General features: G+C 39.2%; 1 protein-coding gene across 1 annotated transcript; it reads left to right on the top strand.

Moving 5' to 3' along the window:
• Nucleotides 1-12,464: 12,464 nt before the first annotated feature.
• LOC143858009 (putative mannitol dehydrogenase) lies at nucleotides 12,465-16,234 on the top strand. The gene is made up of 5 exons (XM_077368592.1): nucleotides 12,465-12,624; nucleotides 13,186-13,299; nucleotides 14,264-14,777; nucleotides 15,434-15,587; nucleotides 15,804-16,234. The coding sequence occupies exons 1-5, from the start codon at nucleotides 12,527-12,529 to the stop codon at nucleotides 16,004-16,006; spliced, it is 1,083 nt and encodes a 360-aa protein (XP_077224707.1). The 5' UTR covers nucleotides 12,465-12,526; the 3' UTR covers nucleotides 16,007-16,234.
• Nucleotides 16,235-18,898: the final 2,664 nt, after the last annotated feature.

Below are 18,898 nucleotides of genomic sequence, written 5' to 3'. Positions count from 1 at the left end.
ATTGTTGGCCCAAATTCATGACACTTGTATACTAAACATTATGAAAACCAAGGTTTTAAATTTTGATTTCGGATCCGAAACCGAAAATTCTGCCGAAATTCAGTAACGGGTGCTCGAAATGTTGTTTTTTTAGCCAAAATGTTGGTAATTTCTGCTGAAATTCTGTGAAGGAATAAAAAATTAATATTTTATCAAAAATTTTGCCGAAGTTTCGATTGAAATTTGGTAAATTTCAGCAATTTCCGCTTCGGAACATTTCGGTTTTGGTCCACACCGAAAACCAAAATTTCAGATTTCGACCGAAATTTAAAACCTTGATGGAAACTAGACCTGCAAATTCATATAAAATCAAAGGCTGGTTTCTCTTACAACAAGGTTACAAAATACTTGCAAATCACATGTATTTAAAAAAAAAAAAAGTGCACGTACGCCGGGACACAATATAAAAAGTCGCTCTGGATAGGTAGTAAAGTGTAACTTGTTAGTTGTTACAAATTTTTTGCAGTCGGGTTTTAGTGGCTTTCCTTTTTTATACTTTTCTTCCATACAAATGTTACAAGGGATATGGGGGGGGGGGGGGGGGGGAGGGTAAAATAACACACCTCCCACCCACACTTAATGTGATTTGACATCATAAAGCGTTAAAGCCTGCCCACAATTCACCTAAAAGTGGGGTGTATAATCCTAGTGGGAGTGAAAAAATCTTGTCCCATCTTACAAATCGTAAGGACAAAGGTTTGGACTTCAAAAAGGATGGAGTTCGAATTTGACAAAGAGAAAATTTTCCTATTTCACGTAGGATAGGATTTGGGAAGTACTCTTTTTCCTATAAATACCCGATTGTAGAAACTTTTCTTGAAAAAAAAAAGAAGCAAGTGAGATTTTGAAATCAGGGATTTTAATTTTCAGGAGATTGATTCCCCATGTCGGACAACTTTACAATTCTACAATTTTCAGATGGAGATTGATTCCCCATCTGCGTTTTTAGCTACGCTGGCTTCTTTTTCATCATCTATGTTTTTCATTCTTTATATTACAATTATAAGAGGAAGATAGAGTGGGTTCTACGCATATCAATTAAACCAAAGGCAATGCCTTTGTTCGTGGTCTACACTCCAAGTGAAGTAGAATGTGTGATTTGTTTTGATGCAATAGAAGAGGAGAATGATTTGGGCATGTTTCTACCCAACTGCGACCACACGTTCCATGAAAAAGTGCATTGACAGGTGGTTGGAATTACGGTTTACATGTCCAATTTGCCGAGTCAAGGCCTAGTGCTCTAGTGTAATTGGGTGAACAAGATGCTCTCTCTCTCTCTCTCTCTCTCTCTCTCTCTCTCTCTCTCTCTCTCTCTCTCTCTCTCTCTCCCCACTATCTTGTATGTATTGAATTCACCTTTCTTTTCCTTTCTTGTTCTTGAAAGGGATTTTATGATGTGACATGTAATCCGTATTCAACTTGGAATATATGTGAATCAAAATATTTAATTTTCATGCTTCTATGGTTTTGGTTGGTAGAAAAACTGACATCGATTGTGAGTTTAGTTGTTATTGATTGGGAATGAATGTAGAGCGGCAAAGAGCTGTGAGATATGTACCAGTCTTCCTTGCATAAATCATTATACTGTTTGATTTTTCTCGGGGGGAGAGAGGGAGGGGGGGGGGGCGGGGGCGGGGGCTACAGATATATTAATAGAAAAATGAATTACAACTTGATGAAGGGGATTCCACAGGAATCACGGGTTACAAGGGATTTGAGATGGGAGAGATGAGAGTGGAATGTCTTCTCTTTTACATGGACAATTCATCTTCAATTCGAGAGGAAGTCTGCGAGAGCATTTGCCTCTCTCCAAATGTGGGAAACTTTCCAGCTTTTGAGGAGGTTTAGGGACTTCCGAATGGAGTGAAACGTTTGGAGTTTCCTCCATGGCCAGTGTTGGAATGAAACCAACTAGGTTGGAGGGACAAGATGAGTTTTAAGAGAAGAAAATTGTTCTCTTGATGCCAAAGACACAAAGAAAGTAGCCCAAGTTGTTATACTACTCTGAGACCTTTCAACTTTTACTAAAATGGCTTACATATGAAGAACATATATGGCCCAAAATATAGCCTACATTCCAAATCTGAGATTAACAAGACTTAATTACTCTTGATAGCATGCTGTTGTTGGGGGGGTGATTCCGGAGAAGAAAACTTCACTTTTGGTCAAATTCTTTCCAGGCCAGAACAGGTAGTGAATTGATTCATACATTCTATGATTCATTTTGCTGTTGAGGGAGTCGCTGAGCCAAAAACAACATCATTAGGAAAGAGAAGGTGGGAGAGCAGGAGATTACCTTTGAAATGAGGGGTTTGGATGATTTTCTGAGTTATTGCTTCTTCTAAGATAAGGGAGAGCACTTCCATCACAATGCAGAACAAGAGAGGGGAGAGAGGGTCTTCTTGTCTCAAGCCATTGGCTGACTTGAAGTAACCTTTAGAAGATCAATTGATTAGGATGGAGAAAGTAGGTTCTTTAATGCATTGACCCACCCACTTGCATCTGGTCTCTAGGAATCCTTACTTTTGCATGAATTGGAGAGGATTATCATACCTTACATTATCAAAAGTTTTTCGAAGGTCTATCTTGATGCACATGCTTGCCTTGGCATTCTTTCTATGGAAGTTGTGCATCAAATCATGAGTCATGAGGATGTTGTCTTGGGTCAAACACCCTTTGATAAAGGTTCATTGGTAGGGGTGGATGATTGAATTCATTATCTTAAGTCTGTTGGCCTGGATTTTGATGATAATCTTGTAAGTGAAGTTGTAGAGAGAGATGGGTCTATAAACCTCAAATGAAAATATAACTTAAAACATCAAACACAATTAGAATACAAAATCACTTGTGTTTGGAATCATCAAAATAAGATTAGAAGATTGCCAAGGGTTGAACAATTGGGCTTTTGCATGTTAATTAATCAGATTAGCTCCTCGAGGAACTTGCTCGATTATGTGTGCCGGCCCAAGCAAGTGGGGGCAACATGTTGGTGTTAAATTCAGGCTCCAACCATGTGCGCAGCGGAAGAGGCCGTGGAGATATAGAAAACAAAATTTTCCCTCGTCCTTAACCCAGGAATCAAAGATTACTAGATTGATGATGGTGACTAAATTGAAATACACAAGGAATATAAAACAATACCAAGATTGACTACCTGATTAGTATTCTTTGCATGATCCACTCCTTGCTTAGCTTTGAAGTTTTTGAAACTCGAATCCTTGAAAGTTGGAGTGATGGCTCCGCAAGATGTACGAACAATGGAGGATGTTGAAGAGCTCCTTAGTCAACCTTGGTTCAAAGACAAAAATACTTGGAGAACTTTTCTTGAACAAGAGAGACAGACACACACACACACACACACACACACACACACACAGAAGACAAAAATACGTGAAGAACTTTTCATGAACAAGAGAGACACACACACACACACACACACACACACACACACAGAGAATTCTGGGAGGTTGAGTGGGGGAGGGAAAGTGAGCAAACCATCCAACAGCTTTTCCCTTCCCATCTCACTCATATATATAGAGAAGGGAAAGAGTCTTGGATGACCAAGGAAACTTGGACGCCCAAGCATTCCCAAAAGCTTGGTTTCCCAGTTGTAGTTAAAAATATTTTTTACTTATAGTATTATTTGCTTCTAAAACAAAGTTCCATAAATTAGAAACTCTCTCTCTCTCTCTCCCTCTCTCTCCCTCTCTCTCTCTTCACGGTTTTCCATAAAATTATGCACCAGTTGGAATTTCCAACGTTCCTCAATTAATTAATTAATTAATCCCATTAATTAATTAATTAATTAATCAATACACATTGTATATGCACCAAAACGCATACACCAGAAGTACAATGTAAATCCTCCACGTAACTTTCACAAACAATCTGATCCATCTGTGCAATCTATGACTCCTTGACATTTGTCCACAAGGGATCAAAACAGGCCAAGTAAAGAGTGAGATCGATGCAGAGATCCAACAACCGATCTTGTAGAGCCCCAAGATGGGCCCCACTACAACCTTACTCAATGTAGTCCAACTACGATTGCATAAGGTAAGAGGTCCCCACCAGGACATTATCCCGAAGATGACCGTTAGATCAAATACCCCTAATCACATCAATTGTGTATGTTCTTCCTCAAATCTTACACTTACTAGGTTGGTCACTACAGGGGGTGGACACTAATTACCCCCTAGGACCACTATACGGTATACCTTCCAATCTATCAACTTGGGCTTGCAAATATTTTTGAAAAACAACCGTTTTCTCAAAACACCTTTGGTAAACACTTTATCAAAATCAATTGGCCAATCATATTTAAGGGCTTAGTTGAGATCGAGACTATAAATGACTTTCCTCTTTCAATAGAGGTGGACCATTCCTTATTTGGCATCCCTATTGATCCCATGGGTTCTCATAGAGCCCAGTACCACCCACGAGAGATCCCATTACGAGAATACTCTGAGATGGACCAAAGCCATAAGGCAGCTCAGAAACCAATATTACCCCTCAGGTTTAAGGACTTATAAAGGGTCTGACCAATAGTACATCATTAGCCATATCCTTGTCCATAGGCTATTCTGTAAATGATCCGGTCCAATGCATGAACCATTCACCGCACCCATTCTACCTACTTAGGGTCAACAGCCGACCAAGTGACCGAGATAACCCATCCCTACTTATTATGGAAGCATGTCTGATGCTGGTTGTATCCATGAAGAGATGTCCAGCCTCAACCCCAACCAGTAACATTTTAGGTCTGTAAAGAACTCGAATGTCATATCTTCTCGCCCATTAGGATCTGTGATGGGCATGCCCATTCCTACGATGCTGCTAGGGATGAACATGTGTCAAAAGTAAATAAGCACATCACGCATTTCCATAGAATACACAATAGATGTCATGACATGAAACTCTTTATTAATAACAATGAATTCCATACACAAATGACTGGCTTTAAGGGCATACACACTAAGACGGAGCCTAGAAGAATCCCAAGACGAATGCCACCATGTAGCATGACTGAATAGGGTCCTCGGCAAATATTGAGAGCTCTTGGCCCACACGGCATCTCCACTTGCACGCCACAACTCCCAATCAACTGTTGTCTTGAAATTCCTAGGACAATGCAGTGTCCCATCACAAATCATGATATCGACAATGCATCGTCTCATCACCAATCATCCCATCAACATGTAATGCCTGGGCAATCCTACCCAAGGTCAAAAATTTTGACCAAAATCCGAAATTTCGGTTAATATCGAAATCGAAATTGATGTAAATCGAAACGTTACATTATTTGGATCGAAATTTCGAAATTTAAGGAATTTCGCCAAAAAATCTGGAATATATTTGTTATTTAATATCTTTCTGAAATTTCAACAGAAATTACATAAATTTTGGCTAAAATTTCAGGTGGGATAAAATAATAAGTTTTTTATTTTGTGAGATTTCGAACGAAATTTTGAAATTTCAGCAAAAACTTCAATTTCGGTGAATACTGAAATACATTCCGAAACCGAAATTTAAAACCTTGATCCTACCACGTCGATGCTAGAACCAATGGCAACGATTGCCTTGGCAATACACCATCTCATCCCACGAGTCACTGCACCCATCTATAGAAGGGAAACCCCACTCCAATCTAGGGATTTGAAGGTCGAATGCTTGAATACTCCAATCCAACTAGGGAAAACCAACTACTTAGATCCCGAGCATTCCCATTCCTTGCGCTTAACACCATATATTGCCTCGTCTAAATTGAAGGATTTTCCAGGGGTTCCAACTCCAATCATCCTTAACCCACTTTTTTTACTACAGATCACACAGTCAACTGCTTCTCTGCCTCAGCTAGACCAAGAAGAGCCCATCTAGGCCCATCTATTACTCAAGTTAAGAAGGAAGGCCCAATGGCAAAGAACCAATGGGGCCCATATAAATGGATGAGTCACATAGTAGTTCGACCCATATGGAGGGCATAAAGGGCAAAACAATTACGAACCCCACATATATACTGATTAGGGGTGGACATGGTTCCGGTTCGAACCGAGGAACCGACCCGAACCGGCACATTTGGTTCGGTTCGGTTCCATTTCTATATGGTTCGGTTCCGGTTCAGAAATCCGGGAACCGGTGCAAATTCGGTTCGGTTCTGGGTTTGGGATCCCGGAACCGAAAACCGAACCGAGAACCGACCCTCACCTTAAGTCCTTAAGTGCCATACCTCCTCATTTAATAAAATCACCCCACCCCCATTTTAATTCACCCCCTTATGAGTTTTAATTATTTGTCTAAACTTTTAAGTTGTAAAAACTAAAAAGTTAAAAAAACCAAAATCAGAAATTCACAAATCAAAACACAAAAAAAAAACCCTAGTTTTACTTTTCTCCACTCTCGCCGCTCCCTCCTTCTCTCCGTCTCTCTCAATCTCTCGCCGTCTCTCTCGGTCTCTCTCCATTCCTTCTCTCCGACTCTCTCAGTCTCTCGGTCTCTGCAAACCGCAAGGTATGATTCTCCTCTCCATCTTCTTCCTCTCTCTCTCTCTCTCTCTCTCTCTCTCTCTCTCTATTTTCTTCTTTTTTCTATCAGATTAATTTCTCCCTCCCTCCCTCCATCCCTCTCTCTCTCTCTCTCTTCCATTTTCTCTAACCAAAGACCCTTGAAAAACCCCATTTCATGTTTTTATTTATTTATGTTTTTTGGGGCAAAAACCCTATTTTGGGTTTCATTTCCCTCTCTCTCTCTCTCTCTCTCTCTCTCTCTCTCACACTGCTCACATTGTGATTTGTGTATGAAACATTGAAACCCTAGATTTAGGGTTTTTATTTCCCTGAAACTTTATGATTCTAAATTTCTAACCCTCTACCATCTGTTTTTTATGCATGTTATTACTTATTAGATTGTTGGGTTTTTGTTTCTCATGGCCTTGATTTCTATATTTTTGTAAAGATTTATAGATTTTAGGATTTTTTTTGGGGGTTTCTGTTTTGCAGATTGGTTATAGAAAGAGGGGTATCTGTTAGATACTTAGATTAGTGTTTTTGACTCTGTTGAGTAGTTTTTCTTTGCTACAAATTTTGATCCATTTAGCTTTGTTAGGGTTTAAACTTAAAGATTAGGGTTTGTGATTTTGTCCTTTGCAACATTAATTTTAGATAACTTTATTTTCTTAGAATTCTTATATTTTGTGAAAGGGCATAATTAATTAGGGTATTTTCTTCTGAAACCACATTGCACGTTTTCTTGAGGCATTTAGATGTTCTTGTTGGCGGCTTGTCTGAGTTCAAATCATATTCTAACATACTGCTCTGATGCATCTCTCAAGATTTATTACTATTAGAATTTGAGTTCAATTCATATTCATATTATTGTCTGAGTTCAATTCATTTTATTGTTGCAGCTTGTCTTAGAATTTCTTGTCACACCATCAAGGCATCGAACCATCCATATTCCATATCTTGTTTATCTTGTTAGATGCCGAGCACGGGAGACACCAACATTCCTAATGACGTACCTGTTGGAGGTTTAAGTCCTATTGAGGAAGGCACGTCTCAAAGTAAAGCAAAGGTATACCAAACTAAGAAAAGGTCTTTTACATTTGGGGTGTGGGAGCATTTTGCTAGACTTAAAAATCCGGAAGGGGGGAAACTTGAAAAGGCAACATGCAATTATTGCCAAAATTCTTATACTTATAGCAGTTCTTATGGTAGCATATTAAAAATTGTACTAAGTATCCCAATTTTCAAGACACGAGGCAAACACTCCTTTCTTCATATCAATCATTGTCACAGGAAGGGGATAGTAGTCTTGTGGCATGGAAATTTGACCAAGAGCTATGTAGGGAAGCGCTTAATAGGATGATTATCATCGATGAATTGCCTTTCAAGTTTGTAGAACGAGAGGGTTTTCGACATTTTTGTTGTGTCATGGAACCTAGATTTAAGTTGATTGGGCGGCGTACAGTCGCTAGGGATTGTTTGGCAATGTATGCAATTGAGAAAAAAAAATTAAAGGATTTGTTGCATAAAACAGACCAAAGAATTTTCCTAACAATAGATTCATGGACATCTTTACAAAACCTTTCTTATATGTTCCTTACAGCTCACTTTATTGATCATGATTGGAAATTACATAAAAGAATAATAAACTTTTGTGTGATTTCTAGTCATAAGGGTGAGGCAATTGGACAAGCCGTCGAGTCATGCATGATAGAATGGGGTATAAAAAATGTGTGCACAATTACAGTAGATAATGCAAGTTCAAACGATACTGCTGTTGGATACTTGAAGAAAAAAATTTCTAATAGGAACAGTTTCATTTTAGATGGGGAGTTTTTTCATATGAGGTGTTGTGCGCATATATTAAATTTGATTGTCAAAGACGGGATAAGTGAGGTCATCGATTCGATTTCTCGAATTCGTGGGGTTGTGAGGTACATTAGGAGTTCTCCATCAAGAGCACAAAGATTTAAGTTTTGTGTGGAGAAAGAGAGAATTACATGTAAGAGTTCACTTTCCCTAGATGTTCCAACTAGATGGAACTCTACTTATCTTATGTTGGAAATTGCATTGAAATTTGAAAAAGCTTTTGAACGGTTTGGAGAGGAAGATGTACTTTTTATGGCAGAGTTGAAAGATGGGTGCCCTAATGATGATGATTGGGATAATGCTCGAGTATTGACTCAATTTTTGAAATCTTTCTATGAGGCTACTCTACGGTTATCCGGATCTTTATATGTTACCTCTAACTCGTATTTTCATGAAATTTTCAAGATTGAACGTCTTTTGCATGAGTCGTCAAAAAATGGAGATGTTTATTTGAGCATTATGGCGTTGAAAATGAAGGAAAATTTTGACAAGTATTGGGGGAACATCGATAAAATTAACATGATGTTATTACTTGTCGTGGTGTTGGATCCTCGCTTTAAGTTGAAGTATATTAAATTTTGTTACTCTAAACTCTATGCTTCGAAAAAGGTTAGTGCACTGACTAATAGAGAATATGGAGTATTTCATCATCTTTTTGTGCATTACCAATCTCTTTCCACATCGCCTCCCAATAAAGTTCAAAACTTAGATGAGATGGAAGTTGACAAGCAAAACCTAGACGCTTGTAAGCAAACTATAGATCTTGTTGATTCGGACTTTGTTGCATTTTTAGAAGAAGAGGAGAGCATGGATACTAAGTCTGAGGTGGATAAGTACTTAGAAGAATGATGTGCAAAGCAAGACCCAAAATTTGAAATATTGGGTTGGTGGAAAGTGAATAGTTTTAGATACAAAATTCTTTCCAAAATAGCAAGAGATGTTCTAGCTATTCCCGTCTCTACTGTTGCCTCAGAGTCCTCTTTTAGCACTAGGGGTCGTATTCTAGATCAGTTTCATAGTTATCTAACCCCTAAATTAGTAGAGTGCTTGATTTGTGGACAAGATTGGTTACGGGCTTCGCCACTCTGTATTGAAGTAGAAGAAAAGCTAGATGAACTTGAAGAATTTGAATCAGGTAGCATTTTATTTGATTTTTTATTGTTGTCTTAATTCTTTTGTTATAATTAATTGTTGTAACTTGTATGCCCACATTAATTGTTGTATACTTTTGCAGTTGTTACTTCTCTTGATTGATCTTGAAAGTCCAACTGTCACTTCACTCATGTTGAGGAGGATGATGCAAAGAAACGTGAACTTGGACATTCGAATGGAGGATATGAATCATTTGATGGCATTCCTTTTTATTTACTTTTCCTTTCTATTTGGATGTTTTATGGCTTGGGATGTTTGGATGTTATGTTATGTTACATACTTTTGTGGTTTGAACTATTATTTGAAGTTTTGAACTCTACAGCTTGGGACTGACCCAAGGGCCAAGGCTATGCTTTTGCTATAAGTTAACTCTATCCCAAATTTGTGCCTGATTATTTCCCTTAAAGATAGGTTCTTGTGGAACTTGACTTTTATATGCAGGTTGAGGAATTGGTTTAATGTGATTTTTGTTCTGGATATTAGGGCCTGTTTGCTTTGGATATTAGGGCCTGATTATTTCCCAAATTTGTAGTTCATGGCTTCATGCATTGCCAAAATTTATGCATGATTATCCCACCTATTTGTACTTCTTCATACTTCATATAAGTTTTGCATTGCCCAAATTTGTGCCTGTTACTGTTATTATTAGTGCTTGTCATTCATTATTCATATATAAACAGGGCCATTGGTGAAGGTTGGGTAAACCCAGAACCGAACCGAACCGAACCGATTATATATGGTTCTGGTTCGGTTCGGTTCCACACATATATGGTTCGGTTCTGGTTCCAATTTCAGGGAACCGATTATATATGGTTCGGTTCTGGTTCCAATTTCAGGGAACCGATTATATATGGTTCGGTTCTGGGTTTAGCCCAAAACCGAATCGAACCGAACCATGTCCACCCCTAATACTGATCACTGATCTACTCTAGTGACAAAAATAAACTCGGACCATATAAAGTATTGCATTTTATACTAGTGGGACCTGCACAAAGGGCTTAATGGCAAATCAATAATGAAGCACACATAAATAAGGGGAGTGATAAATCGACCTCCATATATCTTAAATTGACCCCCTATGTATCTTTCTCTTTCCTCTTTCTCTCCCTAACCGAGAGGAGAGAGAGAGAGAGAGAGACATGGGGGTCGATTTATCACTGCCCATAAATAATGGGGCTAAGAATGGGCCCGTCGATAAATAAAACCAATGGGGACCTACACATATGGCAAAAGATTATGGGAAATGATATATTCACGCTTTTTCTACTTCGGACCGCCCCCTCTAGTATAAAAGTGTAGTCATAAATACACTAGAGGGCATGATCCTAAGTAAAACAAAGGGCCAATATATCACTTCCCTAAGTTAGCACTATATATAATTTGAAACCATCGTTGTTACTTGGATGTTCCCACGCGGGTCGGGTTCAACCCGAATTTGGGTTGGGTCGAGTAAAGCTTTTTCGTAAATCGGTTTGGGTTGGGTTTGGAAAAATCAACCCGAATTGGAAATCGGGTCGGGTCGAACCTAACCTGACCCAAAACCGAATTTGGGTTCCATCTGAAGAAGTTCTGTATATGTGTTTTTCTTTTTCAACATTGAAATAGTCTCCACAGTCCACAATGGACGGTGGATAATCCTATCATGCGGCCATACCGTACTTTAATAAAGTGTGGAGTGTGATCATCAAAATATAGTACTGCGGATAACATTTCCCTTTGTTAATTGTTAGTCCCTGTTTGATTTGGATTTTGAGAACCGATTGTGAGTTCTATTGGTTCTTAAAATCCAAAACAACCCGGCTTGAGTTGAGGTGGTCAACAATTGGTACCATATCAAATCAGGTCAACCCGATCCAACCCAACCCGAATTGGAACTCAGGTTGGGTCGGGTTGAGGAAATTGCAAATTGGGTTGGGTCGGGTTGGAAATTGGGAACTACTTTTCCTTATTCACTATGTGCGGGTCAAATTAAGGAAAGTTTGATATTACGAATGCAGGACACCTGTAAAAATATTGACGAATTCTAAGCACCTTAAGAGGAACAACAATTATCGAAACCTCTATAGATTGGAGGGCTAGGATCATCCTATGGAAATTATTTTACGGGCACAACCTATTTATGTTGTGTTCCATCACATGGACGGTTTAGAACAACCTATGATGTGGTCTGCACAGTTGTTTGTCGGCCCGTGCATCGCACTGAATTTTTTGCTAGTACTATAAAAGGGAATGATATACTTAGACCTCCTTTCTTTCCCAGCCAACCCTTGTCATGTAATAATAGTATTCATTAATACACAAGAGGGGTGGTAGCAGAGGAAAAGTGGGTGAAGTTCACTTTCCCAATCAAAAGTGAAAGCTACTGACAAAGTGTCAAACAAAGTTAGTAGCACCATTATTTAAAAAAAAAAAAAATGGTAGTGTCCATATCAGACCCTTATTTTTATTATTTAAAATTGGACATCAATTAAGTCGGTTGTTAGATACCTCCATCACATATATTTCTCTTCATATCAGCTCTCTAAAAAGGTCAAATTTATTGCGCGGCTCAGAAAACTGCATGCGTATTTAAGACTACTTTGTTATAAATACGCTTCATGTGGAATATATGGGAAAGGGAAGACCCGCATATTTTGCTTCTATTTTTATTTATTTTTACTTACCAAAACAGAAAGGGATTTTGCTTCTTCTTTTTCAAAAAGTAAGTGATATACCCCACCTTTTCTTCCTTCACCTACGCCATCTAGGGTTTTTATGTCTACTTAGTCTACACTAAAAGGGGTGGCCTTGGGAATAAAGGGGCACAAATATATAGTGGTCGAAGCTCAGACCTCACGTCACTGATTACGTCCCTACCTTATACCCCTCTCTCTATATATAGACTCATCATCGTTAACTTGTGTGATCCCCTCTCTCTCTCTCTCTCTCTCTCTCTCTCTGTCTGTCTGAGAAAAAGAACAAAGAAAATGGCAAAATCCCCAGAAACAGAGCACCCACAAAAGGCATTTGGTTGGGCAGCAAGAGATACATCTGGAATCCTCTCTCCATTTCAGTTTTCTAGGAGGTATGTTCTATCCCTCAAACTAGGCTATGTTTTATATCTAATAATCAAAACCCAGATAGATTCTTCTCTTCATTTGAGTTTTCTTTACTGATTTTAATGGAAACTAGATGAAAAAAAAAGAAAGGAGGGTTCTATATTCACCTATGGAAATGATTTTTGAGGCACAAACTATTTAGGCTGTGGCCCATCTAATGGACACTTTGGATCATCCTATGCTGCTAATAATATTTCCCTATTAATATCTTTTTTTGGGACCTGTTCTCACATGCAAAAGCCAGCTGCGAAATTTCTTTCCGCAAAATTGCCTAGCAAATCCCTATTTTTTAAGGGTTTCATACTATAATCTGATACCTAGTAGGTTATGTTGGTTAATTTCTTTAAATGGGTCATATTTTGTTTCTTTGTTCTTTCGACTTTGGACTTTATTTTTGAAAAATTTCCCATCCGGGTTGTCTCCTGAAAGGATAGAGGGGTTATGCTATAAAAACTAGGGGGTGTGAATATCACTTTTTAATATAAAATTTAAAGACTGTATTTAATATTTGATTATGTGATTTTCAGGGCTAACGGTGACGATGACATAACCCTTAAGATTCTCTACTGCGGAATTTGTCATTCGGACCTTCACGCCGTCAAGAACGACTGGGGAGGTTCTGTCTATCCTGTCCTGCCAGGGTATGTTGCCTTAACGCCGTTATCTTTTCCCTTTGTTCTTATATTCAGAGTTTAGTCTATGTGGCAACACGAAATTATATATTAGCTCCAATTTTTCCCAGGGCCACCCTCTTTAGTGTATTTATTCAGTACTTATTTATACTATATTGGGAAGGAAATGGAGCGAACATATCATTCCCAAAATAAAATAATCTTAAGTGAAATGTCTATAATAATCTTAAGTGAACCCAGGAACCATTTTCTCAACCCGAACCTGACCCAACCCGATTTCCGACCCGAACCATTTACTCAACCCGAACCTGGCCCAACCCGACTAGGTTCGACCAGACACCGAGACCGACCCGATTTCAACCCTACGCAACCCGAGATTTTAGGATTACAAAAACTATTTGATAAAAAATGTCGGGTTTCACTCCGGTCGGGTTGCCCAAGCCCTCAACCCGAACCGAACTCAACCCGGGTTGGGAAAACTCAACCCTAACCCAACTTTTTTCCATGTTGAAACCGACCCGAGTTGGACCCTAACTGGTGGTGCTGGCATCCCATCTCATTAACATAGGATTGGGATCGGACGGAGTGTGTCACTTCTGAATTAATTTCTCTTCAATATTTACCGTCCATTCTATACGCTGATGTTTAATATTTATACACCAAAAGACATTGTTCTATCGATTACAGTATATTTTATATCTATTTACATTCTCCAATGTTGTTCAATAGGATCCAATCCTACGGATAATCATCCTAAACATTTATGCCTATATTGAGTAGGTTTGGGAGGGTTAATGTTTCACTCTTGGAACTCTAAAACGGGGGCCTGATCAATAAACTTCTGTCTGTTGAATATTAATTATTAGACATTTTTTGTTGTAACAATCCACTTGTGGGCTTATGTTTGGATGGTTAGAAATGTCAAGTTGGTAACAATGCAAAAAAATTGTGCTAAACTAAGTGGTTATGGCAGGCACGAGGTTGTTGGTGTAGTCACAGAGGTCGGGCGTAACGTAACAAAATTCAAGGTTGGAGATAAGGGAGGAGTTGGATGCATGGTTGGCGCATGCCATAGTTGCGATAACTGCGAGAAGGGCTTGGAGAATTACTGTCCTAAGATGATTCTCACTTACAATTCTGTTTACCATGATGGCACCATGACATATGGTGGTTACTCTGACATGCTAGTCATCAATGAGCATTTTGTTGTCCATTTCCCTGAAAACATGCCCCTTGATGCGGGTGCACCACTGTTGTGCGCCGGGATCACCGTGTACAGCCCACTAAAATATTTTGGATTGAGTGAGCCCGGTAAGCATTTGGGAGTGGTTGGGCTTGGTGGGCTTGGGCACGTTGCGGTGAAGTTCGCTAAGGCATTTGGACTGAAGGTGACCGTAATCAGCACATCTCCTAGCAAGGAGAAGGAAGCAATTGAGCGACTCGGTGCCGACTCATTCCTGGTCAGCCGTGACCCAGCACAAATGCAGGTAAGAGTTTTGTTATGGTGTTAGGATTCTTATTTGTGTTCGCCTGGTCTCTCTAAGGAGGAAATGGCTATCTTACCCTTAAAATTTTCCATGTGAAATGTATCCCTTAGTTATCGTTTAAATTTAGTCTTGTCCTGGGTGTGAAGGTTAATACCCTATGTTAGAAGTGCTTATTCAGATTTGAAGCTGTTTCACCTCCGTTGTGACTAAGTGTGTCACCCAAAATCAGCACATTCAGATTAGTCTATCTGGAAACTATTTTTTAAATATCAGCCATTGGCTGATTTTGGCAGACGCACTTCGGGCATGTCTGGCAACCATGAAATTTTTCTCATGATAAATTAGCTTCTCTAAGTGGTGAGAGAGGGGTAGTGTGGGTGGGAGAATGAGAGAGTTGAGAGGGCACGGCTGAGTTGAGGGTAGGAAGTTGCTAAAAAAAGAAGGAAAAAGTCCATCATATTTTGGGATGAGATTTTCGTTTCCTGGTTTTCCAAGCTTTTCTTTCCCTCCCCTCACTTCATGGTTGCCAAACGTGCCCTTAGTCACGACGGAGGTGGAATCAACTAAAGATTTACCTAAAAATGATGGGTTTCCTTTATGATCTTTCTAAGAAGTGAAATTTTACTAATAAGATGTTTGTTGCATTTCTTTTGTAGGCTGCCATGGGCACCATGGATGGTATCATTGATACGGTTTCTGCTGTTCATCCTCTCATGCCATTGCTTGGTTTGTTGAAGTCTCATGCGAAGCTCATTATGGTGGGCGCTCCAGATAGACCACTTGAGCTCCCAGTTTTTCCTTTACTTATGGGTAAGTAAATATTGTAGTTTATATATATATATATATATATATATATATATATATATATATATATATATATATATATATTATTCAATCTTTTAAAACAACGTACAAGAGGATCAAATTTAGAGGATCCTTGCCTTGTAATTGGTGTGGTCTACAATTTATGAAAGCTTCACAATGGTACAGCGAACAAGACGGTGACAATGATTTTGATTTTGGCAGGAAGAAAAGGTGTAGAAGGAAGTTGCATTGGCGGAATGAAAGAAACCCAAGAGATGATCTATTTTGCAGCGAAGCACAACATTACGGCAGACATTGAGGTCATTCCGATGGACTATGTCAACACGGCCATGGAGCGGCTTGTCAAAGCGGATGTTAGATATCGATTTGTCATCGACATTGCAAACACCTTAACCACTCCATGAGTACCATCAATTTGGCTAGGCGGCGTCGGCAATGTTGCTTTAGTAAGAACTTGTGTTTGGTTCCCCATTGATATAGAGAAGTTTTTAAGGTTTGGACTGTGAAGTTGTTTTAGGATTGTCATTGCTATTACAATATCCCTGGTAGCCACATTCATCTTGATGAACTACTGCATCACCATTGTTATGAGAATTTGAAAGAATAGATTGTTAAGTACTATTAGATTGGTCTTTCTTGTGTTTTCTCTAATTTTCTTGGAGCTAATAATGGCACACCTTTATTTTTCTTAAGACCCTATTTTTGTCATTATTCATATTTTTAGCAGGGACCCATCGACCCATTTATATGATTTTCCCAGTGACATTTTCATGCTAAAAAAAGAGATGAGAGAGAAGGGTGTTCATATGAAGAACATGGACCTACCTTAGCATAAGCCCTCATTTTGAATGGAACCTCGACACTTTTCCTATTTGGATTTTGATTGCTTTTTGGGAGTTGTTACAGCCTCCTAACAGGCGATAGCCTCCTGAGCAGCTAATTAAGAAAATTTTAATAAAGAGTGTCATTATAATAACGAGAGTATCAACAGAGTGCGTACAATAATGGTGTTAACTGTGGAGATGCAATAGGATATGGAAATGCAGGAAGTCTTAATCCTTGAACAATATAACAAGGGAAATGATATCAACACTGCAATGTGTTAGTACATGTGCGGAAGCATCTTGTTGTTTAGTACTTGCTCGTAAGAGCTTTTCGAGAACTGTAATATCCACTTGACGGCATTTTAAATACTAAATGACAAGATGCCTTCGCCCATCTATTTAAACATTGCAGTGGTGATATCATTTCCCTATTAACAAAAAAAATATTCTATTGGAAAATATGTGTTGGTGGAGATGGTGAGAAAATGAGATGCTTTAAGGCATGTTACATATGTTGCTTTCCTTAAACTGTATTCTTCCCCGCCAATTGTGTGCACAGGGGAGCCATGAACTCTATCCAAGATTCAATGAAGCCCTGTGAAATTCACCCTTTGTTTGTGGATATTTTGCTCTAAACGTAATAAACTTACATCAACATTAGATTTGTCAAGTATTTGAGAAACTAGTGTCTGTGTTTGCAGAATAACAGTGCACTAGAGAGAAAACTTCAAAAGAGGGCAGAGGCAGAGGGCAAAACACGACTTTGAAAAGACTTTAAGCAGACAATTTTTTTTTGGGAATTTCTAAATTCAAAGTCACTACTTGTATTTTCAGATTTTTCTTTTATGGGAAAGCTGGGGCTAGGCTGACCCCTGCCAGAATATTCAAAGTTCCTACTTCTATTTTCGGATTCCCTTCAAGGTCATTTTATAGATCATTTGGTGTCTTTTTAAGTTGAAAAGCACCCTTTCAAGGCACCCAATCATCATATGGGCTACTTATCTAACCATTATATTGCGTCAAATCGTGATTCTTTGGTACAGATTTATTCAGGAGTGATTGCAGGCTTTAGTAAAACCCGCATCCTCCCCTAGTAGATGTTAGATCGCAGATGAAATAGATTTCAGTTACGCTGGACCCGGGCCGGTGCTTTTAGGCAATCAGTCAGTGCTGGTGTCAAAGACTGCCATGAGCCATGAAACCCATGAGTGTGCCCTTCGACGGAAATCAGTCGGACTGTGTGTTTAGGATTTGATCTTAGTTGGTATCTCTGGATTGTGACGGGATGGAATTACCTGCACTACGGCATGCATTCCAACCAGCCCCATGTTTGGGAAGCCCTTTTAATGGACCAATTTCGGATTGATGGGGCTACCACTAGACTTAGAACACAATATTCCTTCTTCTTTATATCCAGACACCAATGTATTGGAGGCAAGAATATGTTTCTGGACAGGGCCGGTGCCAAATAGCAAGAGGACTTCATACTATGGTGAGAGGACAAGAATCGGTTTTAGAGTGATTAGCCTTCAACAAGTTAGAAGACTAATTACATCAAAAGAGGGGATACTCCATATAATACCATCCTTTCCATAATCTAGATGGTAATCAAATTTCATGGATGCCCCTTACTGCTCAGGGTGATCTGCCTAATTTGGGAATCAAATTCCAAAATGAATTCAAGCCTATTAACTTCATTGGTTGAATCAAAATCCAAAAAGGGTGTTTCACACACAAGCTTACTCTGCCCTTTTTACGAGCATATGATGATCGAGTTTGCAACTGCTATAAAATTGAGCTGGGCTTCTATCAAAGTCTGGTTCTGTCAAGCAGTGTCTCCCTTGACAACCTACATTCATATGTGATGCCGATGAAATCTGCTCCCTTGATATAAGGGTTGGTAGAGGTCCAATATGTGATCCGCGGTCACAGAGAAAGCATTAGGAACGGTGGAGATTTGGCTCTGGGAAGCCACTCCGACACTCAAGTCAGAAATTGATACCGCAGTTTAAAGCCAAGGGAGAGAGTAGTAAGTGGGGGGGAGAAAAAGAAGATCCTGATACCTTTTGAGCGTGGGGGCTCACTTTGAAGGCTGCAACCATCCTCGCATCAAAGGTATTATCTTTTCCCTTCTTAGGCCCTGTTTGTTTGGGATTGAGGAAGCTGATTGTCGCAGCCGATTGTGATTACGGGACTCAAAATTACATTATTTTTTAGTCCAATAATTACAATCGACTGCCACAATCTCAAACGAACAGGGCCTTATTAGTCTTATCCTTTGTTTTTTTAAGATCCGTGACAAGGGAAGAGCATTGTCGGATTAGGTGTTGTCGTGCTTGGAGGTGGTGGACCCTAGGCTGCAGGATACTTCATCAAATCAGCGAAGAGCACAGGTGCAGTGAAATGTCTTTTGGCATCTCAAGGTCCTTGGAATGGAGATTAGAACAGAATCTTCTTCTATGTCGCAAAAGT

This window comes from Tasmannia lanceolata, unplaced genomic scaffold, assembly GCF_043159265.1.
Source record: "Tasmannia lanceolata isolate RefF3 unplaced genomic scaffold, GAP_Taslan_0.1 ptg000025l, whole genome shotgun sequence".
NCBI classification, from domain to species: Eukaryota; Viridiplantae; Streptophyta; class Magnoliopsida; order Canellales; family Winteraceae; genus Tasmannia; species Tasmannia lanceolata.
The sequence above is the reverse complement of the archived record's forward strand: the minus strand, read 5'-3'. Positions and strand labels throughout refer to the sequence as shown.

Excerpts from the sequence above, each read along its gene's own strand:
- LOC143858009 (XM_077368592.1), top strand. The coding sequence starts at position 12,527 with ATGGCAAAATCCCCAGAAACAGAGCACCCACAAAAGGCATTTGGTTGG. Across the intron at positions 12,625-13,185 it reads CCATTTCAGTTTTCTAGGAG|GGCTAACGGTGACGATGACA; the intron begins GTATGTTCTATC and ends TGTGATTTTCAG. Across the intron at positions 15,588-15,803 it reads AGTTTTTCCTTTACTTATGG|GAAGAAAAGGTGTAGAAGGA; the intron begins GTAAGTAAATAT and ends TGATTTTGGCAG.